This window comes from Magnolia sinica, chromosome 5, assembly GCF_029962835.1.
Source record: "Magnolia sinica isolate HGM2019 chromosome 5, MsV1, whole genome shotgun sequence".
Lineage (NCBI taxonomy): Eukaryota > Viridiplantae > Streptophyta > Magnoliopsida > Magnoliales > Magnoliaceae > Magnolia > Magnolia sinica.
In genome coordinates, this window is record NC_080577.1 from 108,282,600 (window position 1) to 108,309,195 (window position 26,596).

The window sequence follows — 26,596 nt, forward strand, 5'->3', positions numbered from 1 at the left end:
GTATCTCCATTTCTTCCACAAAGCTTGAATTCTAAGGGCACCATCCTTCTCAATCTCCCAACGCTCATGAATTATCGACTGAAGGAAGATATTGAAAGTGGTCATTTTGGTATACTTCTTGGTCAATGTTCTTAACTATCTTCTCGTTTCCACTCCTATTGTTGCTAATTGCTCTCCATTTGCTTTTTTAGTCGGACTAATTTTAAATCCTTTAGATTCTAAAGCAACCCTCCATAAATCCATCTTTGTGTTTACACCCAATGTTTTAAATATCGACAATATCAGTGGATATATCCCACGATATATCTTTTATCCCACCTGCGCGATACGAAACGCATAGGTAGTGATGATATATCCCACATGTTCGATCTGGTGAGCATTTTCAATTTTCGATCTCTCTCTCTCTCTTTTTTCTTTCTTTCTTTCTTTCTTCTTCTTCTTCTTCTTTTTTTTTTTTTTTGAAATTATGTTAAATCAGTATCAAATAGTTACAAATCCATTGGTTCTTCATGTTTTACATGAAAAATCATGGAATTGGAGCTTTGATTCAATATCCATTGGTTCTTCATGTTCTTCATGATTTTTTTTCAAAAATTTCCTTCAACCAACTATCAATTGAGACTAATTTCAAAGTATTTAGAAGTATTTGATGAAACGATCATCACATACACTCTATTTTTGAAATTTGAGTGTAGGTGGTCCGATTTGGGGAAAATTCAAAATTTTCCCAATTTCTTCCAAATTGCTTGCAATGTTGCACTCCAAACATGAAATCAAGCATGTATGAGGGCTGATCCACTGATTTGTTAAGTCCTTGTTAATTTTCGGAAAATAAAATTCATTTTTAATTAAAATTAATAAAATATTATTATTATTATTATTATTTGAAATTTCCCTTCAACCAGCTATCAATTGAGACTAATTCCGAACTATTTAGGAGTGTTAGATGAAATAATCATCACATAAACTCTAAATGTTATGGATTCAATTTGAATATAGTTCTATTAGTTCAGTCAAACAATGCATAGCTTAGGACCCTATACAAAGGAAACCTATTATGTGCACTTCTTTTTTGAGATATTATGATTTAAAAGTGTGTATTAAAGTCTTTTTTAACAATTCCTGAAGTTTCATTGAAAAATTAAACAAATTTCCCAATGTTTCCTCATGTTTCCCAAAAAGTGTGATAAATTACTTGATACAAACGACATAACCCATGTGATAACTGATGTGTCTGTATCCCAAGGATACGATATGTAACACGATACCTATATTTCGAACACTGTATACACCCTCCCTTGTCTTGTCAATCAAAACATGTTATATGCAAATGACATACACCATGGGATCTCTTCCTACGAAGGCCTTGTTAACTCATCCATAACTAATGCAAAGAGGCATAGGATGAATGTTGACCCTTGGTGCAAGGCTATAGTAAAGAATATTAATTAAAAACAAAAGGGGACCAAAACCAAAAAAGAAGGAAAGCAGCAATCAAGTGTTAAGCCTTGAAGCAAGGGCTCAGACCACTGCACCCTACAAAGCCTCCTAAGTATGGCCTTCATCTAGGAGGATACCAACAAACACTTTGCAAGATTGTCCCCAAGACATAGTATAGCTGTCATTGCTCTCAACCACCCCTCTTAAAGTCTTTACTTTATCATTGAAGATGAATCAGCTCCTCTCTTACCAAATCCTCCAAAGAAGAGTGAGGGAAGCATTTTCCAAGAAACCTTACCTTTAGCTTTAAATGGATCCTGTTCCATACTAAAATGATACCATCACCATCCATTGCTGAATCCAAGAAACACTAATGATTTTATAATTTTTTTTTTAAAAATCCATGAGTCGCATGTGTAAACTAATAGATGGTTTGCAAATTCCATCCCATTAGGCTACCACTTCCAGTTCTTTCATCTTCTACTTCCTACTAATTGTTGTCTTCTCTAGGAAACCCCACTTGTTGTCCAAATCCATTAAAGGATTAAGGGGGTGTTTGATTTCTCAAATCCCCTATAAATGCCCATAAATGGATAATAATTATTTACCTTTGTATTTGCAGCATAGTTTCCAATGTGATATTGACAGGCATGCTCTTTTAATGTAGTTTGTCTCGAAACCCGAGGCAAAAAGCATTAATAGTGTGGGATCCACAATGATTTATGTGACTTATCCACGCCATCCATCTCTTCTACCAGCTCATTTTAAGGCATAAGCCAAAAAATGAGGCTGATCCAAAGCTCAAGTGGACCACACCATAGGAAATAGTGGGAATTGAACACCTACTATTGAAAACTTTTAGGGGGGCCACAAAAGTTTTGGATTAAGCTGGTATTTGTGTTTTCCCTTTATCCATGTTTGTGTGACCTAATGAACAAGTTAGATCACAAACAAACATCAATGTGGGCCCTAGGAAGGAAACAACTTTCGATGGTGGACGTCTTTATGACCACCGTTTCCTGTGGTCTGGCCCACTTGAGCTTTAGATCTGCCTCATTTTTAGCTCATGCCCTAAAATGTTTTGGTAAAATGGATGGACTGCGTGGACAGGTCACATACATCACTGTGGGGCCCACAAATTTAAGGCAGCCATTTCAGACCGATTTTTGAGAAGAAAATAATCTCCGATTTCCATCTCTTTGCAAACAAGGGTTAAAAGTAATAATAACCTACCTACGCGTATTTAAAAAAGGATTCAAAAAATCAAACACCCCCTAAATTTCTTGGAAGATAGTAGTCCAAATCATCTTTTCCTCACGTATCTCATACCCACTCCTTTACCTTTCTTGTAAGCATCCACCCTATACAAAAGAGGAAACTCTGCTGCCGACTCCTTTTTCCCTGCCCAACAGTTTTCCCAAAACTTTATCGTAGAACCTTTCCCCACTTTAAACGCAATGCTTTGGCAAAAATTATATCCATCTTTCTAAGATTCCCCATCTTGCATATATTTGTTCGCATAGAAGTCCCAAGGTGACTCCTCACGCCACCCAATATATTAAGTAAGTAGTTTTGGTTTTTTTTGTTTGGTCTTTTCTGTTTCATCTCCCGACAATACTCCCATTTGTGAATGAACAGATTGCATATATTTTAGCGTTCAATTTCAGCTTTCTTTGCATGTGGAATTTAATATCATTGTGTGTGACTCTGTGCTAATATCATAATTTGGTGTCCCCCATCCACAATCCACCGCGTTATGGTACATGAATTGCAGAAGACAGCAAACAGAGATGAAAACAATTCTTTCAACACTCCCGTGCTTCTTTCACAGAGGAGGTTTTCACTCAAATGTTAGCCAATGCCTGTTGTTACTCAAAAGTTCTTGGATCACAGAAGGCATCAGATAACAGTGCATTACTCTCCAAGCATTTATTTTTAACATAATGACTCAGAAATATACACATCCAAGCAAACATTAATCAATTTTATGTTTTTCTTATGAGAGTTCTTAATCTTGTAAGAGTGTTTCCCCAAGCATGTATGTTTAACATGCATATTTGCACCAACATTTTTAGATGCATTTATTGACCAATGCACACACACATGAATATGTATTTCATGCATACGTCTATACACGGTCATTATCCAACAAAGATACACGGCGGGGGAGAAAAGGAAACTACAGTTCTATCAAATATGAGGAAATATGTTGTGGAATCAGAGGCTGAGTGCTTGGAAAGCTCTTCATATAATAGAAGGACATGCTCTTCTGTTATTATAAACTTCTGCATTGTCTAATGACTGCAGCAATTTGCAGGTTGGATTTGATTCTCTCTTTTTTGCTCGGATTGATTACCAAGACAGAGCTAAGAGGAAAGACGAAAAGAGTCTTGAGGTTGTTTGGCGTGGTTCTAAGACCTTAGGATCGTCTTCACAGGTGAGTGGCTTGTTTATATACTTGGCCTTTCACCTGCTTCAACTTATGAATAAAGTATTAATTCAATATATGATTGTCAGTGTCATCATGTGGCAATTGATCATTGAGTTTCTGTTTCCATGCACTTTAACGTCGTTACATAGTGAAGTTGTTTTCAATTCTCTTCATTTCCTGTGCAGATTTTCACTGGTGCGTTCCCTGTGCATTATGATCCACCCACTGGTTTCTACTTTGAATTTAATGATGATTCCCCTATTGTTCAGGTAAATACTTCCTTTGCTAAGAATCCTAAGATGCTTTTCAATATTTGTTCAAAGCTTGATTGTTAAGTTTCTATTCTGGATTTGAAGGATGACATTCATCTGTTTGATTACAATGTTCAAGAGCGAGTGAATGACTTTGTAGCTGCAGCATTAAACCAGGTAAGCATGGAATCATTGTTTTTACACTTACATGTCTAGATTTCTGCCTTGATTAACATGTGACTTTTGCTTGAACTTCAATCACTCCTATTGTACAATTGGTTTCTTGCTACAGAGTAGCCTTTATCTGTTGGTATTTGAATCACAATTAAACATGCCACTAGCCAGCCAAAACCTATGTGAATTGGAGTATGGAAGTGGGGCTTGGAGGACAAAAGTGATAGTGGAAGGGGTTCTTATTTTCAAATGTAGAAAATCCTCTCCAAATTAAAATAATTTTTTAAAGAACCAATCTGGATGTCAAATCAGTGATGCTGTTGGTCTGGTCCAAACTGGTTCAACAGCTGGTCGAACTGGTAACTGTGACATCATATTCAATATGAAATTATCTTTTATAACATGTCTACTCATACTGCTCATACTGGTCCAACCACCGTCTTTTCTGGTTTGACCTGGTTCTGTCCAGTTTGGAGGGGTTTTATACTTCAAACAGTTTGATTTGAAGCTCCAGTTCTGGTGAAACATGGTCAGACTGTATGGTCTAGTGATGGTTTGAACTTTGAAAACTGATTAAAATAGTCCAAGCAAATGCATAAATGCATGTTCTATTCCCCAACTCTACTCGGTGTGCCAAAATTGTCAAACATTTTGTTACTGTTGAAATAGTTGAAATATTTCATAGCAGAATCCACACTGATAAATATAACAAATTTAATTTGTATGGCAGCATTGGCAGAATTCCAGTTGATTCTGCCTATTTTGGTCTAATTGGCCAGAATATTCTGGTCAGCTTCTTTACCTTTGTTTTTGGTTTCCAACCAATTTGGTTGGTATTTCACAATGCATTTTGGGGCATTTTAGTTAATCAATCCCTCCTGTTTGAATGGTAGGATTTATAATTTTTTTTTTTTTTAAATAAAATATTTTTAAAGCGATGCGAAACCCCAGCTTTGAAGTGTGGGTTTTGTATTTTCTTGAATATTCAAAATCCTTTCTGAGATGGACCACTGAAATGGATGAAATGGTGGAAGGATCTCTCCTGTTCAGGAAAAGAAAAACCAAATCCCACCGAAACAGATTGAAAATTATGGATGAACAGAGGAAGTGGAGATAAAACATATGGAGAGTTCATTTTCTTCTATTCATTCTCGACCCTTTCTATTGTTAGGCTTAAACCAATCCAAAGAAAAATGAAAAGCTCTGAGGAAGTGAGATCCTCTTGTGAAAAGAGTAACATTTTGGGTTGAATCCAAGGGTGTGAAGCCCATTATCTTATTATTTTCTCTCATTATCTACAATCGACTTATTTTCTCCTACTTTATTCTCCATTTCTCACAATTCCTCTTTACTTCTTTCGACCTCTTTTTCTTTCTTTTGTTCTCAACCACTACCCATCCTCATCACATCCAAAACCCACCTAAACCTAACCTATTCACACCATACGACCGTACGGACCAAACCCTAGACCGTACGTCCGTATGGGTGTGACCGTACAGCCATCTCTCTCTCTCTCTCTCTCTCTCTCTCTCTCTCTCTCTCTCAATCATTGCTCCTTTTTCCCTTTAAGATCCCTAGTCCTAAGTCTAAAACCCTAACTCAATTTCCTAGTTCTCAAAACCCTACTTCCCCACAAACCCTAATCCCTAAATGCCTGAATCCCTAATCCTAAATCCCAAAATCTGAAAGCCTAAACTTATTCCCCCAATTTCCTAACCCTTGAATTGTGCCAAATCTGCCATTTGAACTTGAACTATGCCTATGCTAAGTGTGAGAGTTCCAATCTCTCATGGGACCTAAGGTTTTCATGCTTATATGATTCATGCTTGTGTGGAATTGTGATTTTATCATAAATCTGAATTTATTGCCTTTTTGGTAGTCTTTAGATCATGGTTGGACAACATGTTATTATATTTGATTTACAATGATTAATATGTTAATAATCTCCTGCATCCAAGTAATTAAATCACACGTCCAGCATCACGATGTCTAACTGAAGTATTGAACCGATGCAAGTATATTCAAAGTCAATTCATGTAAGAAGACATGTATGGAAACACAAGCAACACATTCAAAAGCAAAAGAAGAAATAGAAAGCTAGAAATATACCTATATGAATAATGTGTGTGGTTGTAGCTTAAACCCACATAGAGTTGCGCGGTGGCCTAAAATAATCATCTCCATCTTGACGAGGCTGGGCATGGTACTGCTGCTCTAAACACTGACAAACTATACTCAGGTCATAGTAGAATGATACCGGTGAAGATACTCTATAGCATAACTCTAGTACTCATCCTCTATGATTTGAGAAAATTTTGAAAATTTTTGAATTTCCTCAATTTTCCATAAATTGGCCCATCTTCCCCAAATTCCCAAATTAGAGTGTATGTAACGATGATTTCAACAAACATTACTAAATAGGGGCCAATTGATTGCTAATCATAGTGGTTTGGATGGATTTTTTTTATTTTTATTTTTTCCAATTTTTCTGCCCTGATACCTAGAATTCCCATGTGTTCATGTAATATCTATTGATATTGTTGGTGCAATGTATTTTTTATAAAGGATTGGTCGCGATTTCTCGCAATATTTCACAATATCCATAGTACCATGCGATATATTGCGATTTATCCTATTATGCGAAAACTTTTAGACAGTACCTATGCGTTTCCTATTGCACATGTGGGATACGAGATATATCGTGGGATATATCAGCCAATATCTTTGATACTGAAAACATTGATTCAAGTGTTGGAGTGGGGAAACGTCTCTTTCAAAATGTAAACAATATAAATAGGTAAGAAGCAAGTGCCAATGCGAGAGTCTGAAGTAGGTGTGGCACGTAGTTAAAAGGATCCAACAACTAAGGTCCAGACTAAATGTTTGTGTAGAGCTCGTTGCAACCAACATGCTTTATAATGGAGCCATTTGGATGGTAATTGACAGTGAAGACCCTCTTGCAATCGATCTATTGTTTTCCTTCAGGATCATCATCATCTAAGCCTTATCCAAACTACTTGGGGATGATCTATTAAAATTCAAGTTTGATTTTGAGCTTACATTTTGTATTGCATTGCCTCTTCCACTTCGAATGAGCAAGAGCATCTGCAACACTGGAAAGAATTTCAATAGAGGACTACAAAGCAAGAAATGACTGGAAAGGAGCAAGAGAAATATTGAAAATGAAATTACCAAGGGGATGGGAAGTGAGAGGATGAGAAGGATACCTTATAGGACAAGAACAACTATCTCTATGAATATCAATTGGCAAATCAAGATCAAGAGGAGAAGTTAATGCAGGTGCATTTTCACACCGGGCTCGAGTGAGGTGGCCTATGGGATGCGGGGGCACGCTCAGGGTGGGTGGCTCATGCAAGGCGAGTGGCTCATGTGATGCGGAACCCATGTGATGTGGGGCCCATGGGGGGGGGGGGTGTTCGGCCAAGGACCTAACCCACGGGATGTGGGGCATGGGCCATGAGATAAAGGGATTGATTCGCCACGCTCTACGAATTCGAGCTTTTAGAGCAAGTGGTTAGTTGTCCTGCATCAGAAGAGATGGTAAATCGTTGGATTGGTGGTTGGTTGAGGCGGTCGTAAATTCAACATTCTTCCTCTGTCAGGTATACCCCTACAACTCTTCAGTAGCAATTGGCGATTTCTATGGAGCAACCAAACTATCAACAGGGAGAATAGCAAGAAAATGCACCATCTCAAAAGAAGAAGATGCAAATTGTTGATCGGGAGGAGAGAACGTTATAAACTCAGGAAAAGTGAAATCCATGGAGACAAGATTTTCTCAAGTGAGGACTATGAGACTCATACCACTTGTTCTTACTATCCAAGAGAGACATAATGGACTGAGGACCTAATGTATCCTTCTGTTGATCAAGAATATTAGAAAAGCAAACACAACCAAATACGCGAGGAATAATGACAAATCTATTCTTGTTTAAGAATCACAATAGGACTTCTACCATCAAGACTGGTGATGACATATGATTTATTTGAGAAGAAGCAGTTAGGACTACATCATCCCAACAAATTTTGGAACATACATTCTGAGAAGTAAGCATTTGATAACTTTAAGGAGATGGTCATTTTTGCGTTATGTTTGTACCATTTTGTTGTGGTGTATTTAGACAGGAATACCGAATCAATTCCATGTTCTTGAAGAAAAAGTCTCATTTCATCACTAACATATCCATTCCCCCTACCCACCTACACCCAATTGAATGAAGAACTTTGGTTTGGCAGCCAAATTGAGTACGGACATCTTCTGAAATATTTGAAATATAAACAAAGACATTATATTTCAATTTCATAATATAAATCCATGTATCACGTAGCAAATCGTCAATAAATGAAGCAAGATAGTGAAAGCCAAGAAAAGAGTAATGGGAATCATCCCTGGTTGTCAGAATGAACAATTGGATACATAAATAAGCTTATTTTATTTCTTACTAGAAAAAAAGTTTTCTATAGTGTTGGGACAATTGACAAGTATCATACTATCGTTTTATGTTATTGGACACAACTAAACAGGGAAAAAGAAAATTAATACTGTTATAGGATATCTATGTACAAATGTACACACACTGTTGTGCATACTATAGATAGGTGCAATGATGGATTTGGGTGGATAGATGTAGATCTATCAAAATCTCTACAGGTCACCCATCTCCTCTATATATTCTTGTCATTCTCAATGAAATAGGCAATATTTTCACCATATAGTCTCTTGTGAAATATATTATACAAAGTACTGTGTCATCAAGTTGAACAAGGCACATTAACTTGGTTTTTATGCTTCTCTGACTGAGAGAAAACTAATTGAAGATGGCATCTTCTCATCAAAGAAATAGAGACCTCCAACCTCATGACCACCATCAATCATCTTCCTAATTTCTAAGTCTTGAAATACACAGTGAGAAGGAAAGAAGGTTATGTTACAATTTAGTTGTCTAGTGAGGCGACTTACAGAAGGAGATACGATGACCATGAGGGAACATGTAAACTGATGACAGCGATATTGAAGGTGTGATGTGACTTGAATGGTGCATCTGCTTGAGATGGAGATTCACGAACCATCAGCTGCCTGAACAGGTTTAGAACCAAAACTCGGAGAAAAGTATGAAAAACCAATGCTCTTACTGGTCATGTGATGCGAGGCACCTCAGTCAATTATCTATGAAGTATGGGTGATTGGATTCTGAGACTGAAGCTTGATGGGCTGCAAATGTTGCAGACACATTAGTGGAAGGTGTATGTTGAGCAAGTTGCTTCCTCAAGCTTGCAATCTTCACAGCTATGGGACCAACAGAAGCACCTTCAAAAGGTGACAAAGGTGTTTATCAGTAGTGTCACTAATCACAACAGTAGTTGGAATGGCTTGTGGCTTTGGCTTGAACTCTGGTGGCTTTAGCTTTAGCTGAAGGGTCCAAGACATGTCTATGGTCTTTCTTTTTACAACATTGTGAGCACCATAATCTATCCTTCTCAGTAGGTGTGACTCTTCTATTTACACTGTTGGGACCACCCAGTGTTCCCCTGAAATTACCTCCTGAATTTGCTACTGTTGCTGAGTGCTCGGGTGTAAGACTTGTGGAATGCTGCATGCTAGATCTTCTGTTGACTTCATCTGGAAGGCCCCTACACACAAAAGCCAAGGGATGGAAGAGGGCTCTTTCCTAGACCTTGAATTCATTGCATCTTATATTCAAGGTTCAAACTTGCCAGGAAATGCATTCTTTGTTGCTGTGTCTGCTTCTTCATTTTTTCAATTGTAAGGGGAGGCTGGTAGTGATCCAACTCCTCTTTGCTATGAAGATAGCCACAGTATCTTCCATATTCATCTCTGCTTCTCATAGTAGCAATTTCTTGGCGCAATTAATGTGTTTCTGACATCATCCTTTTGAGAATATGCTTCTACAACTTTCTCCCAAATCTCTCTTGCTGTTCTCAAAATTTTTATATTAAAAAAATCCTAGTAATGTTTGGTTATATGGGTGCAACAGCCAAGACATTACAATTGAGTTCTCATCCTTGCATTTGTCGTAGGATGGGTCTGTAGAGGCAGGTTCGACAATTTTACCTGTAATGTTGCCAGCTTCATTCGCCTACTGACATTCCCATGCGGTACATTCTGGTTGATTAGGACCATTCAAGATAGTTTGTCCCATTCAGTTTCACCGCCGTGATTTGCAATCCAGGATCTCCATTTGAGGGATTCGCCAACTGCTCTGCATAATCGGACAGTCAAAGGATTCCTTGCAGCAACAGATCTGTAGATTCATAAGGTCATTAATGGCAGCAGCTCCTAACCATTCAGAGAATATATATATATATATATATATAGGAAAATGGTACTATGAGGTCGAGCTGTGTGGGCCCCACCGTGATGTGTGTCGAACATCTATCCCATCAGTTAGATGAACCATTCCATGGTGGGCTACGGGCTTAAAAATCAAGTCAATCCATGACTTGGGTGGGCCACACCATATACAGCAGTTGAGAGGGGTTACCCTCCCATTAAAACATTCATAATCATTTATTGGGCCCACCGGGATATGGTTCACAAATCCAAACCATCCATTGTCTGTGTCCCACTTGGATGAGGGGTTAGACCAAGCGTCAGCCGCATCCAAAACTCAGGTGGACCCCACCAAGTACTTTTATATGTTTTAGGCATGTCTTCACATGGTTTTAGATGGTATGGCCCACTTGAGTTCCGTATACAGCTTATTTTTGGGATATCCCATAACCTAAAGGGGACCCATCAAATGCATGGTGTTGATGTTCGACACACATCAAGCTGGGGCCCACACAGCTTGACCTCATAGTACCGTTTCCCATATATATATATATATATATATATATATATATATATTTCTTCCTTCTCAGATTGGTGAAACTGGAGATCACCAAATCAAGAAGGGAAAACAGCATTGCTCATAGTAAATTAAGGTAACTGATTTGGAGCGTTTTAAAAAATAGCATCAAGGATTTGATTGGCAAGGTGGATCCAATTATCCATTCTCTGATACCAAGATGCAAAGAGGAAATGGAAATAAATGTATGGAAAGTTCACTTTCTTCTATTCATTCTCTACCCATTTTATAATTAGGGGAAAACCAACCCAACAAAAATGAAAAGAATGCTCCTACTTAATTAAGAAAATTTCAAGAAAAAACCCCATTGTTAATATGAAAAAATCCAAAAAAATTATGCACCATACTGAGCCATCTAAACCAAAGTTGTTGGCCACCATTGTTATGGTTTAAACTGCTGCTCTCCAGCTTCATTGTACGCTTTATGCTAGAAGCTGTTTAAAATTCTACAGATACTGGTCTGCCTAACAGTTTGACACCTCCGGTTATGACTTATGAGGATGACATTACTTCACCAAATATTGCTCTCGGAATTTGCTCTGCAGCTGCTCCTGGAGATGCAGCAAATGCAAATATTGCATTTTCTTTGTTATGTCTTCTTCTTCTTTTTTTTTTTCTTTAAAAAATAAAAAAATAAATCATATCCATGCATGCTTTAAACAGAAATATGCTAACAAGCTGCACATGGTGTTGTAGGCTAATGTGACTCGTACGAATCATATCATGTGGTGCATGGGGACAGATTTTAAGTATCAATATGCTACCACATGGTTCAGGCAGATGGACAAGCTCATTCATTATGTCAACAAGGTATTTGTCCCTTCCCTCCCTTTGGAAATGCCTTGAGGTTCGTCATCAATTGAGCTTTTATTTTGTCAGTTTGGCTTTCATAATATTGCTTTGAGTGCAAAATATTGTGCTGTTACCTGGTGAACTTCCACTGTTCAAATGTTAGGAGAAGTGAGAGCGTCTTTTTTTTAGACTGTCTATTTGCTTCTCTGTGTTCATGCAAAAGGGGAATAGCTAAATGATTTGCTTTATTCTGCTTAATTGGGTGCTGAGAATGGCTAGCATGGTTTTAAGACTTGGACAAGTCCCTGTGTGACTCCTTTGGCACGAGGACTCGTCCAAGTTGACTTGGACTCAGCCAGACACAATCTGGTTTGACACCACAAGTCAGCTGGACGTGTCACTCCTGACTCGGGCAAGTTGGATGATTCATCCCCGACTTGACTGAGTCGCAAATTGACATGAGACTGTATGAGTCAGTCTTAAATCCATGATGCCCAAAGAGAAGCAGTGGGCAGAATATGCATGATAGTATCTTTTATAGAACAATGAAGTAACTTAGATGATGATGAGGATTATATATGAGGATAATCACATACACATGAAACGAGCTACTGATGGATAGATAGTAACTTTCATGCCATCCAATTAGATGTGGTGGACCCACAATTCCATGCAACAAGATCTGCAACATTTATGGTCAGGATTGTCCATCACAAATGGTGTGTAGCCTGGATGCATCACACCTCGACTTTCCTATAGGGAAGATTGAGGCTATCTCATTGTCTTTTCTGTACTGGGCTCACTTGTCACTCGTCCTCTTTGTGATCTGACTATTTTTCATTCTTGAATTTCACATTTGCTAAGGCGAATTAGTAGTTGCTTCTTTATATGTTATAATCTTGTTCTCTTTCACTTCTCGTTTTGGAATTCTGGAATTTATTCCTTGTTATTGAAATCACTGATTTGGGTGTTTTTAGGATGGGCGTGTCAATGCCCTATATTCAACTCCATCAATTTACACTGATGCAAAACATGCGGCAAATGAATCCTGGCCGCTGAAGACTGATGATTTCTTTCCGTGAGTGAGAGATGTTTAATTTATAGTGAAAATTAGTTCCAACAAAAAATTGTCTATTTATTTTTTACATTCAGAACTATTTATTGCTTGGACATTTCAGTTATGCAGATCGTGCAAATGCATATTGGACAGGATACTTCACCAGTAGGCCAGCATTTAAAGGTTATGTGAGAACAATGAGTGCTTATTATTTGGTAAGATTTGTATTCTCTTTTAATCTATATCAAGAACCAAGTTTCTCAGAATTTTCCCTGTAGTCGTGAGGTCTGTGTTGGTTATGGGATTCTGATGTATGTCAGGCAGCAAGACAGTTGGAGTTCCTCCTAGGGAGGAAAAATTCAGGGCCCAAAACAGACACTTTGGCTGATGCTTTGGCAATTGCTCAACATCATGATGCAGTTAGTGGAACAGAAAAGCAGCATGTGGCTAATGATTATGCAAAACGCTTGTATATGGGCTATGCAGAGGTGACAAATTTAGCTTGGGTCATTGCACTATGCTTCTAACGTTGCTTTCTTTCTCCGTTTCAAGATTGAAAGTTCATATTCTATTTTAATGTTCTTTTTTGGTCTGCAGGCTGCAGAGTTAGTTGAATCTTCCCTCGCTTGCTTGACAGAGTCGAGTTCAGATGCTGGATGTGACCACCCAACAACTAAATTTCAACAGGCAAATACTAATTAGCCTCTTTTTTATTGAGCTGTTCACACTAATTATATATCAGTGTTTATCATAGCCAGTATATTCTTAAAGGTCTTTTGTTTCAGAGTAGTGTAGAATGAGCACATTACATTTTCTATTGGATAAAGATTAAAAGTTGTGAATGGAATTGGACCAAGTCTGGCCAAGTTTCTTAAGATGTTGTAAAAGTTCAAGTGACAAGTAGAAAAGGGGAATGAGATTCAAGGAAGAGATGTAAAAGAAGGGGAAGAAAAAGAAGAGAGAAAAAAGAAGAAAAGAGGAGAAAACGTTAAGGCCAACCTTCATAATTTGTTGATCTTTCATCATATTTAAGGGACGTTAGATACTTGACTTCCTTCTTCCTATAAGAAACACTTCTACTGATGTGGTCCATTGTAAAAAATTTGCATTGTTAAGTTTGATCGATGTAATTTGAAGATTCATTGACTCAGATGAAGTCAAAAGACTTCTCTTAGCAATTAGCATTATTCTTGATGTTCATATTTAAGGAAGAGAAACAATCAAACACATAGGGAGGAACTTGAACTCACCCAACACTTGCTTTAAGAGAGCATAAATCGATGATCACCGGAAAAAAAAAAAAAAAAAATCTTACAGACTAATTAATGAGGAATACGTAGAAACCTTCACTTGCATTCACAATCTCTACACCTGCACTTGATCTTCAATATGACCATAGACATAAAATGACTGACTGATGTAGGACAATTAACCACTTGCTCTAAAAGCTTGAATTGATGGTGCATGGCAAATCAATCCATTTATCTCATAGCCTAGGCCCCGCATCTCATGGGTTAGGTCCTCGGCCGAACCCCCTCGTGGGCCCCACATAACATGGGTTCCGCCTCACACGGGCCGCCCACCCCGAGTGTGTCCCAGCATCCCACAAGCCATGCCACTCGAGCCCGATGTGAAAATGCCCCTGTATTACTGACTTTGAACCATTATTTAGTTGTGTTTGGAAGGCGGCATCAAGCGCGCTCACAAGGAACAACTACACAACCCATTATTTAGTTCCGCCTCACACGAGCCGCCCACCCTGAGTGTGGCCCAGCATCCCACAAGCCACGCCACTCGAGCCCGGTGTGAAAATGCCCCTGCATTACTGACTTTGAACCATTATTTAGTTGTGTTTGGAAGGGGGCATCAAGCACGCTCACAAGGAACAACTACACAACCCATCATATAGTAGCTGAACAACAATGAGGAAATTTGTGTTAACCAGGTGCTAAATGATTTAGGGCTTCACCTTGTAGAGGGGGGAAAAAGAAGAAAAAGAAAAAAAAACAAAAGAAGAGAGGGAGTGAAAGAAGGGAGAACGGACAAGATCTGGATCTTTTACTACTTTGATACCGTGTTCATAAAGTGAGGTTGAGGAGGAAGAGAGAGAATATAAGGAGAAGAAAGAAAAGAGAGATAAGGCTCCATAGGTGGTGATGCCCCTAGTGTCTCCTCTTAATTATCACTAGGGTTTCATAATATATGTTAAAGTACAAAAATAACCCTATGTTTAAGTTACTACGTAAACCAAAGCCCATTTACTTAAAACTCTATTCTAACACATCACCTTTAAGTACTAAAGAGGAAAATAATAATATGAAATGATAAAGCCATCATCTTCATGTAAAGTGGGCCACATATGAGATCATCACCGTCCATGATGATTTGTCAACAGTAAGCATGATGTAGGTTCTTGAAATTGAATAACATTGGAAAAGGCCTAGGAGAACTAAGAAACTAAACTTTTACTCCTACACCAGTCCCTACCAAGGTAAAGGAGAAGGGTGGGTATTAGGTAGTTGGCTAGTCATTGAACTTTTTCAAGTAATCGTAAGAATTTGAAAAGCTGGCGCCAAATAGCTGGGACAAGACTGATGATGGCGATGATAGTGATGAAGAATATTCATGCCTATACATTATTCTGGGAAGTGGAGAGAAAGACAGTCTTGAGGTCCACTTTGTCCTCTGTACCTTGAGACACAGAGATCAATGATATGGATTATAATCAGGAATTAACATCTACACCCCCCGGATAGCCTTTATTTCTACTTGGTGTTAGAGATTTTTCTAATCCTGAGAGTAGAAAGAAAGGATGTAAGCATTTCCCTAAAATACTGTGAAATATTGAAGTTTGTTTCTGTTATGCAAGTGTGCAAACATATCCCTCTATAAGGGTTTTGTTTGAACTGGGACCAAGATTTTGTCATGTGAAGTTTAAATTTGAAGTTAAATGAAGCACAGATGAATCTTGATACATGATTTCCTTTTCCAGTGTCCTCTTTTGAATATAAGTTACTGTCCTCCATCAGAAGTTGAGTTGTCTCATGGGAAAAGCCTGGTAAGGACCTAATTCTTCTCACTATTTCTTGAATACCAATGGAAGAACTTGCCTTCAAAATTAGAATTCTTTTCTTCTCTTTAGGTTGTTGTTGTCTACAATTCTCTTGGGTGGAAGCGAGAGGATATAATTCGAATACCTGTAAGTGTTTCTGCTATTATGCTCAGTTCATTTTAAAAAGGGTTGTTGTTGAATGTCTGTAGCTTTTGCTCCCTTTTGACATTTCATGTCTGCAGTCTGCACAACCATCCCTATGGTACTCGGTACTTCTTATGGAGAAGTTCTGAAATTTAATTGCTCTCTTTGATCTTCATCAAAGTCTGCCATATATGAGACATGCAAATCTGAGAGCCTTAGCACCCACTAGCGAGAATCATGCGCACATAGCCAAATTGCTCCACATTTGAGACATGCAGATCTAAGAGCCTGAGATCCCACTAGTGAGAATGGTTCACACTTGATGAATATATCCTTGTGTGTGCATCATGATACAGATTTGCAATATGTTTCAAGTTTGCAAAACTTCCCCGCCTTGTCAAAAAGGTGGTTGTGCAGATATAAACTTAATTGTTTCTTTTGTTGATCCTCGCCAAGTACATTCTGATTTCATACATGCAAGTCTGCACCTTAGCAGTCATTGATCAGAATGAATCATGATGACTATCCTTTCCCAGAGGTCATGTAATAGATTTTAAATTTTGAGAGAGAGTATCAGCCTTACAAAGCTTTAACCTCAGATGTTGGAATCCATTACATGTAGCAATACACCGGAATAAAACATTGAGGTCCATTGCATCTTAGTAGATCAAAATGAGCTAGACTTTGTGGAACTCTACTCATTAATTCGAATCATAAAATTCTTTAATGTAAATGTTAGTAACTATGACAAGCAGAGTATTCCGTTTTTTATTTCCTGTTACCATTTCTGGTATAATGGGTGAAGTGTGGCCACATGAAAGTTATAATTGAAGGGTGCTAAAAGCATTGCCTTTTAGATGTCTATCACCATTTCCTTTTGATCATTGAAAGGAATGAATTAACAAAGTCAAAAGTAACTGGGACACAAGATATCTCTTGATATCTACGTGAACAAAGAAAACATATGATCTATGTGATGGAATCATCAAGATAAATAGTAATTGCCACAGCCTGAATGCTTGTGAGATTCTTCGGATCTCCTTCAATCAATAGGTCTTGGGAATAATATGAAGAGCAAGTTCTCAACCCTCTCTAGGGATCTTCACGTCTGCTTCTAAGAAGATCAATCATTACTGCATCAAATTGTGTAAATTATAAGGAACACAGTAAGATGATAACATACCAAACATGGAGGGAGTTTTGGTTCGGGAAAGCTTCACACTACATCGAACACAATATTCTTATTGATAGATGATAATTAACAATATCAACTCACATAACCAAATGTTCTGCAGGTTATCAGCGAATCAGTTATTGTTCATGATTCCAAAGGAATGGAAATCAAATCACAGCTTATACCTCTACTCAATTCCTCAGTAAGCATAAGAAACCACTATGTTAGGGCATACTTGGGCATATCTCCGAGTGATATGCCTAAGTTTTGGCTTGTGTTTCCAGCAACTGTACCACCTCTTGGTTTCAACACTTACATCATCTCAAGCGCGAAACAGACAGGTAAACTCATCTAACTGCATATCTATGGTATATTAGTAAGCATTGATCTCTGACGTTGTTGTCCAATTGTTGCTTGCTTCTTGTGCCTCGCATGCAGTGATCCAGAGTGTTCATCTAGTAGGTCCCAGATTTCAACGCCTCGCACTGATGGTGGGATCTGTGATCAATGGGATTGTTTTTATGTGGTCCATCCACACTATGGTCCACTTTTCAAATGGTCTAGATGACCTCGTGATGAGGCACAATGAGTGGGAAACAATCGGAAGTGGAGCAGACAGGATTTGCTGACATGGAACTGTGTATTATCTATTCCAATTACAGGCCCTAGTGCAACCATGTCAACAGTACACATATCACAAGATTCACAACTAAGTGAAAATGATGTGATAGAAGTTGGGCCAGGAAATATAAAGCTCACTTACGATGTGGATGAAGGCAAACTTATTCAGTATTCTAATAGCAGAAGCTCGGTATGTCGTGCTCTTGGTGGCACTTCAGATCTATGCGTACTGCCTTTTTTTTAAAATATAATCATTTGATATGTTTCTTTCCCTTTGATCTGTAAATTTCTTCAGTTCATTTTATATCTCCCCAAACAGATTCAGAATATATCTAATATTACATATCTTTGCTCGTTTCATTTTTTTAGAGATACACGCGCACGTGTCTATATATATGTATGTGTATGTGTTTATTCTTACCTGATTCTTTTTTTTCTTTCCTTTTTTCTTTAATCTGATGTGGTTTTTGCTTATTATTCAAGGTGAAAGCATTTTTAGAACAATCATACAGTTTTTATTCTGGATTTAACGGAACAGTTACTGATACTCAGGTAGTTGTTCTATACGACTATTCTCTGTCTCCATTTTTGCTTCAGTCTTGTGTTTTACTTTGCTTGCATTATATTGTCCAATCGAAGATTCATTACCACGTAAGATTGTTGTTACTTGTTGAAGGCCTCTGGAGCATATATCTTTCGTCCAAATGGCACTTATCCCATCAAATCTGAAGGAAAGGTACACCATGCCTTCTGAAGTAGTTTGTAATACATGCAATATACTTTTATGATGATGATCCCAAGGAAAGTATTGGAAAACTCATCTAAGATTTAGATACTCGGTGTGTAAAAACTGTCAATGTTGCAGGTACCACTGACTGTCTTGCGGGGACCACTGTTAGATGAAGTACATCAAAAAATCAATTCATGGATATATCAGGTGCTTTTCTTCACTACTAATGATAGTCTGTTCTTATTTATTATTGACCTTGATCCTGACACCTATGTCCTGTTTCATGACCAGAAACCTTTGCATCAAAGCTGTTTCATGTTAATCTTGATTCAACTAAAGTTTTTAATGTAGGGGCATTTTTACACTGGGCTCGAGTGGGGTCGCCTGTGGGATGCAGGGGCACACTCGGGGTGGGTGACCCATGTGATTTGGGGCCCACGAGAGAGGTCTTGTGTTCAAGTGATGCAGGACATGAAATTTAAATATGATATGCAAGAATTCAGGCTTAGATCAGACTAATGCAGAACGATCACATAATAATTCCACATCCCATACAAAAGTTCAAACATTCAAGTAAAGGGGAATCTGCACGGGTCCAGGCCTACACAGGCTAGGACTGGATCAGTAAAATTATGGATCAAACAATGCTCAAAGGGAAATAGAAATCAACTACACATGCATAGCAATCAGTCCCTAATCCAAGAAATTCCCCAATTTCGATTCAAGGAACCCTAGGGTGAGAAAAGGGGTAAATCAATTAGGGATAATGCAATCTAGGGTTAGGGTTTATGAAATTAGGTATAAAAAGAGAAAAATAGGAAGAAAACCTGAACCTGGGACAGCTCCTGCGTGCGGACAGCGGGCCAGGGCCTAGCGCACGTGCGGTGGGGGCCCAAATCCCCAAACTGATTCCTTAACCTTAGTCAGCTAGGGGGGGACTTCAAACCTCCCGAATCTCGTTGCAATCCGATGTGCATTCGAGGCGCGGCACTTCGTCGAAGTTTCAACCCTCCTGCAGGGCCAGATTCTGGAACTGGCTGTAGAGAGACGAACAACTGCAAAGTAAGCGAATTTGAAGCGAAAATGATTGTAGAATGGATGAAATAAGATGGAGGGGGCGGATTGAGATAAATATGGCTTCGCACCACAGTAGTTAGCTCTAGAGCTGTACATGAGTCGAGCTGAGCCGAGTATTGCCTGGCTCATGCTCGGCTCGCACTGCCTGAGTCCTACTCGTACTCGGCTCTGCTCGGGCATCGAGCATGGATTCCCTGCTCGTGCTTTACTCGTCCGAGTACGAGCCGAGTACGAGCAGAAATCGAGTCGAGTCGAGTCCGAGTGTTCAAGTCAAGTTCCAGTCCGAATTTGAGCCCAATTCGAGCAGGGTTTTCGAGCAACGAGTTTGAGCTTTGAGCCGAGTTTGAGTTATAAATTGAGTCAATTGAAATTCAACAAAGCAATAAAATATATAATAAAATATATAAAATGTACATAATTTATGATTAAAAAACTTCGATAATTATATATTTACATTACATTGTTCAAAATGACAATTTATAACTAATAACCTCCATAAGAGGAGTGCCTTCCTGTATTGTCATCTGATCCATCGGAATTGCTATCTATTTTTTCATATACATATTGGTTCACTTCCTCTGAGTCCGAAGGCGAAGAGATATTTCCTTTGTGCTCTTTTATACTTTGAACTAGATTTTTCAAACTTTCTTTATGTGAAGAATTGTATATAGTATCCAATGCCTTATAAAATTCACCGAGACGGGTCAGAAATTTGAATTTGTTACTCTTTTTCTTCTTATTGTTTGTCGTACTCGATCCTGCTTCAACATCGTGTTGTCTTTGACTCGAATATCGCTGAAGTCTAGAAACTTCTTCCATACTGCCCTTTTAGGCGAGTTGGAATTGTTCTTCCTCCAATGCTTGTAATCTGGCTTCCTCCTCTGTATCCTTTATGTATGTCATTCGTGTACTAGATCCAGAAGCAGAAGGTTTGGATGGAGTGGAAGGTTTTCTATTCCAATCTAACAGGGCTTGAAAAAGAATTTGGACATCCTTAGAGGCATTGGGGCATGGTTTTGACTCACTACCTCGACATGACAAGTGTAACTGAAACCGATTAGTCTTGTTCACAAACTTTGCGCTACACAAACCACACTTAATCTTTGTTTTTCCAAACTTTGGTGGTGATTCAACTAGGGAAGCGTAGTTCCAAATGTTTGTCGATGGGTCAGATGACAACATGTCTACACTAAATTTTTAATATAAAAAAATCAGAATATTGATAAATAATTTGAACTTGATATAGGAACAAAATAAAGCAATATAAATGTATCAAAAATAAAAGCAAATGAGCGGATTCTGATGCCACTATTGAAATTGGTATTGATAATATACCCCATGCCATCACAGATAATGTAGGGTATTTTGATTTACTAACCCTCATCTTCCACCATTCCAACACATCAAATTCGGATCGCACTGCGATTGGCTCATTTAGGTACATTTCTAGCTCTGATTCCTTAGTATCAACTCCCATTCGTACTTGTGCCAAGTATGATATGCATTCATTTAGCACATCCGGATTACCAGGTACAAAAATATCCGCATCTCTACTTTCTTCAACACCCGCTGCAGGTAAAGTACTAACATACAATTTGTACAAATCTTCAAGGGCTTGACGAACCTTGGACGTCTCTGTTGCCACTCTTTCAGTAGGATAAAGCTTCGTGAAAATAAAGCTAACCAACCCCATATTACAACGAAGATCAAGAACAACTGCCAAGGACATCAACAGATGACATTCGTCCCAGTATTTATCGAACTTCGTCTTCATACCAACTGTCATATAGCGTATGAAATCTGGACCCGTACTGGCATTTTTTCTGTAGAGCATCCTTAATCTTCCAAAGAGACAGAAGAAACAGATTCGCAGTTGGATACTGATTCCCAGAAAAAATCTTTGTGCAATCCTAGAAAGCTTTGAGAAATGTGTGAACTTGTTTTGCTTTGGCCCAATCATCTGTGCTCGGCAACCAAGAATACGTTCTGTCACGCGCCGCGTCTTCAGGAAATGCAAGCTGTAATTCCATTGCCGTATCTAATATTTCATAGGTCGAGTTCCAATGTGTACACATCCAACTTTAACGTTTTTTTATATGGCACATTCAAACGTTGGATGATGTCATTCCATACACTCAGTCTTGATGGCGACCCCCTTATATATTTCACACTTTCTCTTATGTTCTCTATAGTGTTGTTAATTTCTTTCAGCCCTTTTTGTACAATCAAATTTACAATATAGGCACAATATCTGACTTGAAATATTTTTCCTTCAAAAAATAAATTTCCTGTAGCTCTGAACTGGCTACGTAAGCATGAAATGACACTGTCATTTGCTGAAGCATTGTCTATAGTTATTGCTGAAATTTTCTTCTCAAGGCCCCAGCCTTCTAGACCACTGTAGATGCAATCTGAAATAAGTAAACTAGTATGTGGACGAGGAAGGTTGCGGAAGTTCAAAATTCTCTTGCATAGTTTCCAATCCTTATCGACATAGTGAGCGGTTAATGAACTGTATCATTTTCTTTGATTGGATGTCGTCCATAAATCAGACGTCAAAGCTATTCTGGACACTGAAGCCAAAACTTCTTTCAGTTTCATCTTCTCCTTTGCGTACATCTTCATGCACTCTCTCTGCACTGTGACGCAGGAGACATTCTCGGCCCGAGGGTTAAGGAATTGACTGAAAGCCCTAAACCCTTTACTTTCTATCATTTTGAAAGGTTTTTCTTCCAGAATCACTAATCTAGCATGCCACTCATTCAGCTTCTCTTTGTCAAACTTATGAGTGGACACTACGCCTTGGGAGTCGTCCTCTTTTGACTTCGTAAATGACAGCAACTGTTGGTCGGGAGGAGAGAGTCTTGGTCTCTTAGGACACGTCTTCAAATGTCTATTTAGATGTGTCGTAGATCCTCCTGGAATCTTGCTGTATAACCTTTTGCAGTGATTACACTTTATCTTATGTACACCGTTAACAATCACATCTTCGAAATCATCCCACACTGTTGATCTCTTCTTCTTCCCTTTGCATACAGTTGACGTGTTTGTGTCTCCCTCTACGATTAGAGGAGATGTGGCTGATGCACCCATTACAGGGGTATTTGGGCTTTCGTCTTGACTAGTCATCTATAAAATAAAGTTCTCGATATGTTATATAGCTATACCTAAACGGCTAGATCGCTAGACGAGCACGCTTACTTAACTATCTAAATCAGTCACCCAAAGGTTGGATAGATTGTAATGCCTTCATTTTTCAATTTAAATGCTACGCCGAAATTCCGGCAGCATCTCCTCTTATCTCTCCAGAATATATTAATCTTGTATTTGATTCCCATGTCAATCATCAACACAAAGTGTGGACATTTGACGACGGTAATAAATACGTGAAATATATCTAGAGAGAAAGGAGAGACGAAACCAGAATAGGCATATGCATTTAAATAGGAATAAATGAAGACATTGCAATTTATCTAACCCTGAACTGTCCAAAAATAGACAATTTGAGAATTTCTATGCATCCAAGAACACACTGAATCTATGTCTGGCAACATAAAAATCCTCAAATGGACAACTAATTATCCTATACTACAACTAGAACAATGCAAATAATTCATATCTATGCAAACAAATGAGCAGGCTGAAATTGAAATTCATCATGTAGCTAACTAATAATAAAATGTAAAATGAAAAATCAAAGGCATCTTAAAGTGGTAGCATTCAACACTAACAAAGTAACAAGTAAACTGTCATTTATAAAGTAAATTAAGAAATATGGAAAAAAATAACTATTAGGGCATGAGACTTGAATAGTAGAGGACAATAATTAACATAATAACAATTTCTATATTAACATATTTCTATATTAACAATTTCTATATTAACATATTAACATATTTCTATATTAACAATTTCTATATTAACATATATTAACAATTTTAACATATATTAGCTATATTAACATATATTAACATATTAACAATTTCTATATTAACAATTTATACAAAAATATAATAATAATAATAAATCAATACCACACAATATTCCAAAAATAATAATAAATCAATTTCTGACATATATTAACAATTTATAATAAAAAATTAATAAATCAACACCACACATTGCCAGGCGAGCTGCGGCAGGAACGACCGGAACCGTGCGTGCAGGGCAGGGATGACGGACGAGCTGCAGCACCGGACAGGGGCACCAGGCAGGCCGCAGGGACGAGCGGCAGGGTCTACCACCGCCGGACAGGGGAGAGAGAGAGAGAGAGAGAGAGAGAGGGAAGAATAGGGACAGACTGGACGGTGGACAATACCGGGCAGGGGAATGAGAGAGAGAGGGGGGGGGGGGGGGTTTCGAACGGGTGCTAGGAGGGAAAGGAAAGGGGTTTTGGGTTTCGGGCGGGCTGCTGAAAATGACTGGAGTCGGTCGAGTAGGGTTTTTTTTTTTTTTTGGGTGGGTATATATACCATCGAATACGAGTCGAGTATCGAGTCGAGTACTGCCCATCCCGTACTCTACTCGAAATCAAAACAAGTATTAAAAAACCGCTCGTGCTCGGCTCAAACTCATGACAAGTCAAGTAATTTCGAGTCGAGTCGAGCTAGTAACCGAGCTTACTCTGCTCGTGTACAGCTCTAGTTAGCCCTTCGAAAAGGGAGGGCTTCGCACCCACTTGAATTTTTCCACAACTCAGAAACTCAGAAAACAGAAAAACACGCAAGAATTTTTATTCAACTTCAATGAATCAAAAGAACTACAAGGGGTGAACCCTATACCCCAAAACTCGCGCCATGTGCGCAACCTATTACTTGGCAATGAAGTAATCCAAAACAAAAACTAACCAAAGAAATCTAAAGCATTCATGATATTTTAAATAACATAAATAATCAAAACCTAAAATATGAACTTAATACGACTAATAGGCCCCGATCATGAGATCTCATGATGGGCTTTACCTGATTATCGGGCCTACTCCAAGGAACTAAAACTCCTTTTTCTAGCTAGGAGGCCCTTTCTGGACGTCGTCATCGGGCCAGATCGACGGTGGGGCCCTCCCTCTCCTTCCATACGTGCGTAGGGGTGGCGTGCGTGCGTGTGTGCGCGTGATGTCCCCATCATCAAGACTCCTCACCAAGGGTGATTAATGGGCATTTCACACTGGGCTTGAGTGGGGTAGCCTGTGGGACGCGGGGACACACTCGGAGTGGGTGGCCCATGTGATTTGGGGCCCACGAAGGAGGTTCGGCCGAGGTCCTAAACCTATGAGATGTGGGGCCTGGGCTATAAGATAAAGGGATTAATTCACCATACTCTAACGGTTCGAGCTTTTAGAACAAGTGGTTAATTGCCCTGCATCAAATTGGTATCAGAGCGAGAGGTCTCGTGTTCGAGACTCCTCACTGGGGGTGATTAATGCAGGGGCATTTTCACACTAGGCTCGAGTGGGGTCGCCTGTGGGATGCAGGGGCACACTCGGGGTGGGTGACCCATGTAATTTGGGGCTCACAGGGGAGGTCTTGTGTTCGAGACTCCTCACCAGGGGTGATTAATGTGCATTTCACACCAGGCTTGAGTAAGGTAGCCCATGGGATGCGAGGACACACTCGGGGTGGGCAGCCCATGTGATTTGGGGCCCACGAAGAGGGTTCGGCCAAGGTCCTAAACCCATGAGATGTGGGGCCTGGGTTATGAAATAAAGGGATTAATTCGCCATACTCTAACAGTTCAAGCTTTTAGTTCGAGCTTTTAGAGCAAGTGGTTAGTTGTCCTGCATCAGTTTTCCAACTTATGCTTCATAGTTAATGTAATGTAGGGGCATTTTCACACCGGGCTCGAGTGGGGTTGCCTGTGGGATGCAGGGGCACACTCGGGGTGGGCAGCTTGTGTGAGGCGGGTGGCTCGTGTGAGGCGATACCCATGTGATTTGGGGCCCACAAGGGAGTTCGGCCAAGGTCCTAACCCACGAGATGTGGGGCCTAGGCTATGAAATAAAGGGATTGATTCGCCATGCTCTAACAGTTCGAGCTTTTAGAGCAAGTGATTAATTGTCCTGCATCATAATGATTATTGGATAACTATTTTCGAAGTCCAAGAGAGAGAGTCCTTGAGATCATTCCTCACTTTTTAGAAGAATTCAATCATAGGAGTAGACTACAAGATAAGAACCAATTCTGAAACTAGGTTTAACCAAATATGTTGAGTTATATGATCAGAATTTATGCGACTTTGAACTGTATTGCATCTATTTTAACTTAGAAGGTTTCCTGTGAAATCAGATTAACCAATGCATTTTTCTTTTCTCTTCTTTGATGAATAATGGAATTTTATTAAGAATAGAAGAACAAAGTAAACAACAAAGGGGCTAAGAAAGAGAACCGAGTTCCATACATGTGACTCTCTTGTCATTCCATCTTTTGCAAGGTGATCCATGACCACATTGGTCTCTTGAAGCGCATGGCAAAGAGATACATCCATAAAGAATTGGATACGCTGCACAGACTGTTCTTCTTCTTTTTTATTTTCAAGTGATTACTTAAATTTTATTAAGAAGCGCATGAAAAAAGCGAAAGAGTACAACCCAACTCTACAACTCAAAAAAAGAGGAGAGATTGATAGATTTAACTGTCTTTACATAAGAAGCTCTGTTTAGAACATTAACTTTAATTTCCTTAGTAACTTCTTCCTGCGAAGATCTTCTATTCCTGAAACAACGCCTATTGTGTTCTCCCCAAATGGTCCAAAAGGTTGCCAAAATGAG

The 26,596-nt window shown here is 38.9% G+C and overlaps 1 protein-coding gene across 1 annotated transcript in view; it reads left to right on the plus strand.

Moving 5' to 3' along the window:
• Positions 1 to 26,596, plus strand: part of LOC131246632 (alpha-mannosidase At3g26720-like) — a 64,783-nt gene that overhangs the window by 14,192 nt on the left and 23,995 nt on the right. The window contains exons 5-19 of the mRNA XM_058246953.1: positions 3,758 to 3,877; positions 4,057 to 4,140; positions 4,228 to 4,299; positions 11,883 to 11,996; positions 12,956 to 13,056; positions 13,157 to 13,250; positions 13,356 to 13,523; positions 13,633 to 13,722; positions 16,028 to 16,093; positions 16,178 to 16,234; positions 17,527 to 17,746; positions 18,068 to 18,216; positions 18,510 to 18,578; positions 18,703 to 18,762; positions 18,892 to 18,963. Of these exons, the coding sequence (XP_058102936.1) occupies positions 3,758 to 3,877; positions 4,057 to 4,140; positions 4,228 to 4,299; positions 11,883 to 11,996; positions 12,956 to 13,056; positions 13,157 to 13,250; positions 13,356 to 13,523; positions 13,633 to 13,722; positions 16,028 to 16,093; positions 16,178 to 16,234; positions 17,527 to 17,746; positions 18,068 to 18,216; positions 18,510 to 18,578; positions 18,703 to 18,762; positions 18,892 to 18,963 (1,536 nt within the window). The remainder of the gene's footprint in view (positions 1 to 3,757; positions 3,878 to 4,056; positions 4,141 to 4,227; positions 4,300 to 11,882; positions 11,997 to 12,955; positions 13,057 to 13,156; positions 13,251 to 13,355; positions 13,524 to 13,632; positions 13,723 to 16,027; positions 16,094 to 16,177; positions 16,235 to 17,526; positions 17,747 to 18,067; positions 18,217 to 18,509; positions 18,579 to 18,702; positions 18,763 to 18,891; positions 18,964 to 26,596) is intronic.